This window comes from Sardina pilchardus, chromosome 11 (genome assembly GCF_963854185.1).
Source record: "Sardina pilchardus chromosome 11, fSarPil1.1, whole genome shotgun sequence".
Lineage (NCBI taxonomy): Eukaryota > Metazoa > Chordata > Actinopteri > Clupeiformes > Clupeidae > Sardina > Sardina pilchardus.
The window spans coordinates 657501-662500 of record NC_085004.1 but is presented as its reverse complement, the minus strand read 5'-3'; the positions used below and the strand labels follow the sequence as shown (position 1 = coordinate 662500).

General features: G+C 45.3%; 1 protein-coding gene across 2 annotated transcripts in view; it reads right to left on the bottom strand.

Annotated features, from left to right (window-relative positions):
* The window catches only part of adam19b (ADAM metallopeptidase domain 19b), a 20103-nt gene that overhangs the window by 11226 nt on the left and 3877 nt on the right, over positions 1-5000 (bottom strand). For both annotated transcript variants that reach the window (XM_062548542.1, XM_062548543.1), the window contains exons 5-10: positions 4795-4871; positions 3711-3888; positions 3162-3227; positions 2551-2622; positions 1575-1741; positions 614-698 (exon numbers count right to left, since the gene is read on the bottom strand). In XM_062548542.1, coding sequence (XP_062404526.1) covers positions 614-698; positions 1575-1741; positions 2551-2622; positions 3162-3227; positions 3711-3888; positions 4795-4871 — 645 coding nt within the window. The remainder of the gene's footprint in view (positions 1-613; positions 699-1574; positions 1742-2550; positions 2623-3161; positions 3228-3710; positions 3889-4794; positions 4872-5000) is intronic.

The following is a 5000-nucleotide window of genomic DNA, read 5'->3' as shown; positions in this document are numbered from 1 at the left end:
ACATATGTAGCATTACACCATATGTAGCATTACACCATATGTAGCATATGTAGCATTACACCATATGTAGCATTACACCATACTGTATGTAGCATTACACCATATGTAGCATATGTAGCATTATACCATACTGTATGTGGCATATGTAGCATTAAAACATATGTAGCATATGTAGCATTACACCATATGTAGCATTAAAACATATGTAGCATATGTAGCATTACACCATATGTAGCATTAAAACATATGTAGCATACCACCATATGTAGCATTACACCATATGTTGCATATGTAGCATTAAAACATATGTAGCATTACACCATATGTAGCATATGTAGCATTACACCATATGTAGCATTAAAACATATGTAGCATTACACCATATGTAGCATTAAAACATATGTAACAATGCTGTCTGTCTACACTGAATCCGTTAAATATGCTCTTATGTTCTATTGCGCATCATATTTCTCATCCAAAATAGCAGAGCAAAGCAAGCGACAGATGGAACAAAATAGAACAACGTTGAAAACAATGTTAAAGTCTTTATAAACCGTCTCTGTGCATATCACTGATTAACAGAACAGGAGATGCAACTGATTGGTTGTCTTACTGAATTGACTCCTCCTGATTGGTACTCAGAACACATGGAATTCAGTGGAGCCAATCCGATGGTGGTACCCTGAAAGGACCTGCCCCTGCGCACACAACAACAACGACATCATCAACAACAACAACAACAACAACAACAACAGCAACAACAACAACATCATCAGCAGGGATGTACAGTAGTGGTGAAATAAGAGGCGGCTGAACTATGAATTCTGGGATTGCGGTGAAGTGGATTATTGCGTACACATTCAGAACATGTTTGATGATGGTGGAGGTTATTGATTAATGTTTATATCAACACCAACAGTATTACTGTAAATGGTTCCTACAGGGTTGATGAGTGCACATATTGGCCCTCATTTATGAAACGTGCGTACGACCAAAAAACAGGCGTAAAACAGGCGTACGCTTGTTTCCACGCAAAGTATGGCATTTATCAATGTGAACGGGATCGGTGCTATACGCTCAAATCTCACGTCTAGTCTGAACTCGCATACGCAAGTTTTTCAGGCGGCATAGCACTGTGCAGCAGTAAATCGCCGGTGGATTACGAAGTTGATGAGTTGAATTTATGGACTATCTCGGACATAACACCTTTCCTGTACATGTGCAGCCTGTTTGCTGTAATGTAGCATATTATATACACATTTGGAGATGATTATACTTTCTCTTTGGCAAACACAACATTTATGAATTATATATTTTAAATTATTTTCAAAGGGCAAATTTCAGTGTCGTATATGATGCGTTCTCTCTGCGAAAATAATGTGTGTATGTGTGTGTGTGTGTGTACACACGTGATGAGCTGGGCGTTGTGTGTGTGTGTGTGTTGTGTGCGTACACACGTGATGAGCTGGGCGTTGTCGTTGGGCAGGCGCTTCAGGTGTGTGTGTGTGTGTGTGTGTGTGTGTGTGTGTGTGTGTGTGTGTGTGTGTGTGTGTTGTGTGTGTGTGTGTACACACGTGATGAGCTGCGCGTTGTCGTTGGGCAGGCGCTTCAGGTGTTCCCGTCTCCAGGTGAGGAAGGAACTCAGCGTGAAGAACGGGTTCTCCGACACGCTGATCTGATCTCCAGAGTTCCACACCTCCAACCCCGTCACTGCGATACGCACCCCCACCGCCGTGTAGTACTAGCACAGAACACGTGTGTGTCAAGCCGTGTAGTACTAGCACAGAACACGTGTGTGTGTCAAGCCGTGTAGTACTAGCACAGAACAAGTGTGTGTCAAGCCGTGTAGTACTAGCGCAGAACAAGTGTGTGTCACGCCGTGTAGTACTAGCACAGAACAAGTGTGTGTCAGGCCGTGTAGTACTAGCACAGAACACGTGTGTGTGAAGCCGTGTAGTGCTAGCACAGAACAAGTGTGTGTCAGGCCGTGTAGTACTAGCACAGAACACGTGTGTGTGAAGCCGTGTAGTGCTAGCACAGAACAAGTGTGTGTCACGCGTGTAGTACTAGCACAGAACAAGTGTGTGTCAGGCCGTGTAGTACTAGCACAGAACACGTGTGTGTGAAGCCGTGTAGTACTAGCGCAGAACAAGTGTGTGTCAAGCCGTGTCCGTGTGTGTGCATGTGTGTTAACATGTCTGTATATGTGTTTGTGTACGTGTGTGTGTGTGTGTTTGTGTACGTGTGTGTGTGTGTGTGTGTGTGTGTTAACATGTCTGTATACGTGTTTGTGTACGTGTGTGTGTGTGTGTTTGTGTACGTGTGTATGTGTGTGTGTGTGTGTTAACATGTCTGTATACGTGTTTGTGTACGTGTGTGTTTGTGTACGTGTGTGTGTGTGTGTGTGTGTGTGTTAACATGTCTGTATACGTGTTTGTGTACGTGTGTGTGTGTACGTGTGTGTGTGTGTGTGTGTGTGTGTGTGTGTGTGTGTGTGTGTTTGTGTACGTGTGTGTGTGTGTGTGTGTGTGTGTGTGTGTGTGTGTGTACCTTGTCCACATAGTTTGCAGCTTCCATCAGTATCATCTTCACTTTCTCTCTGTCCTGGCCCCGCTTCACAAACTGAACACACACACACACACACACACACACACACACACACACACACACACACACACACACACACACACACACACACACACACAGAAACACAATTGTCTTCTGTGAGAATTTCAGGTTTTGAAGTGTTTATATGTGTGTTGTCATAACATGCATTGTTGTAAAGTGAGTGGTTTAATCCGTAATCTAAGTGCGTATAGTGTATTTCTGAGTCTGTAATCCGTAATCTAAGTGCGTATAGTGTATTTCTGAGTCTGTGGGTTCTGTGTATTGTTGATCTGTAATCTGCAGGTCATGTTGTTGATTATAAGGTGGTGTTGTTGTATTGTTGTTTATAAGGCTTTGTTGTTCTAAGTTGTTGTTGATTTACAATGTGTTGTTGTTTATAAGGAGTTGTTGTTGTTTATGAGGTGTTGTTGTTTATAAGGTATTGTTGTTGTATACAAGGTGTTGTTTATAAGGTGCTGTTGTTGTTTACAGTGTTGTTATTTACAATGTGTTGTTTATAGGTGTTGTTGTTGTTGTTGTTGCTGTTTTCTGACCTCTGCATGGTCGGCCACCAGCAGCAGCTCCACATATTTCATGTCCCGACTGATGTCCCTCCGCTCCTGTGGAGACGCACCTACCATTACCCAGCATGCACCTCACCAGCACCTCACCAGCATTACCCAGCATGCACCTCACCAGCATTACCCAGCATGCACCTCAATACTCATACCCACCATGACTATCATTTCCCAGCATGCATTACTCTGCCATCATCATTATCCAGCACGCAGTTCAGTCATGAATACCCATAACCTCTGACCCTAACCCATGACCTTTGACCCTAACCCACAACCTCTGACCCTAACCCATGACCTTTGACCCTAACCCAATCCTGACCCTAACCCATGACCTTTGACCCTAACCCACAACCTCTGACCCTAACCCATGACCTTTGACCCTAACCCAATCCTGACCCTAACCCATGACCTTTGACCCTAACCCATGACCTTTGACCCTAACCTGACCTCAACCCGAGCTCCAGGAAATTCCATGAGTTTATGCAGACGTCATCATTTCCCATCATGCACCACGCCAGCACTCACCCTGTTGCCATGGTTACCATGGTGTGGATGGGCCATTCCACCAATCAGCTCTGTCAGCTGCTCTGCATATCGCTGGTCCCTATGGTGATGACGGAAGAGGGCGTGTCCCCACGGCTCTGTCTGATTGGCCAGCGGCTCGATGATGTAACTGACACTGGAGTTCAGTGAGACCACACCCCTGGGAAGAGAGCCACATACACACACACACACTGCATCAGAACAGAATCATAAGAACACACACACACACACACACACACACACACACACACACACTGCATCATTAGAACCCACACACACACACACACACACACACACACACACACCGCAGCAGCTGCATCATTAGAACACACACACACACACACACACACACACACACTGCATCATCAGCGCTATTATGCCACAAAGGGCTGAGGTGCATTCTGGGATTCCAGCATTCCTGATGCTGACGCCGTTCACTTCAATAACAGCAGCAGAACACCTCTGGGAGGAGTCAGACAGAGACTGAGAGCCAATCACAGCAGCAGAACACCTCTGGGAGGAGTCAGAGAGGAGACTGAGAGCCAATAACAGCAGCAGAACACCTCTGGGAGGAGTCAGATAGAGGAGACTGAGGGCCAATCACAGCAGCAGAACACCTCTGGGAGGAGTTAGAGCGGAGACTGAGAGCCAATCACAGATGCACTAAGGAAAGAATGGTCCAGAATTCCCATGAACACACTAAATTCCCATGAACCCACTAAATTCCCATGAACACACTTCTAAACCTCGCGGAAAGCCGTCCCAGAAGACTTGAAGCTGTTCTAGTTGCAAAGGGGGGACCAACGTCATATTAAACGCTATGGATTAAGAATGGGATGTGACTGAAGTTCATATGGGGGTCAAGGCAGGTGACCCAATACTTTTGGCAATATAGTGCATATACTGTATGTATTATGTGTATGTCTTTATGTGAGTGGGTTTATGTGCGTGTATGTGTGCGTGGTGTGTGCGTGTGTGTGAGTGTGTGAGTGTGCGTGGTGTGTGTGTGTGTATGTGTGAGTGTATGTGTGCGTGGTGTGTGTGTGTGAGTGTGTGTGTGTGTTACCTGAGGCCAGAGCAGGTGCTGAGTGCCACACTAGAGTCTCCCCAACCAACAACACAGCCATGATAGAAACAGTGATCCTGAAACACACACACACACACACACACACACAGAGAGAGAGAGAGAAAAAGAGAGAGAGAGAGAGAAAGAGTCAGCTAGTGGGGATGGTAGCTTTTTCCTATCTATATATAATCTCTGCTCTGCTCCCC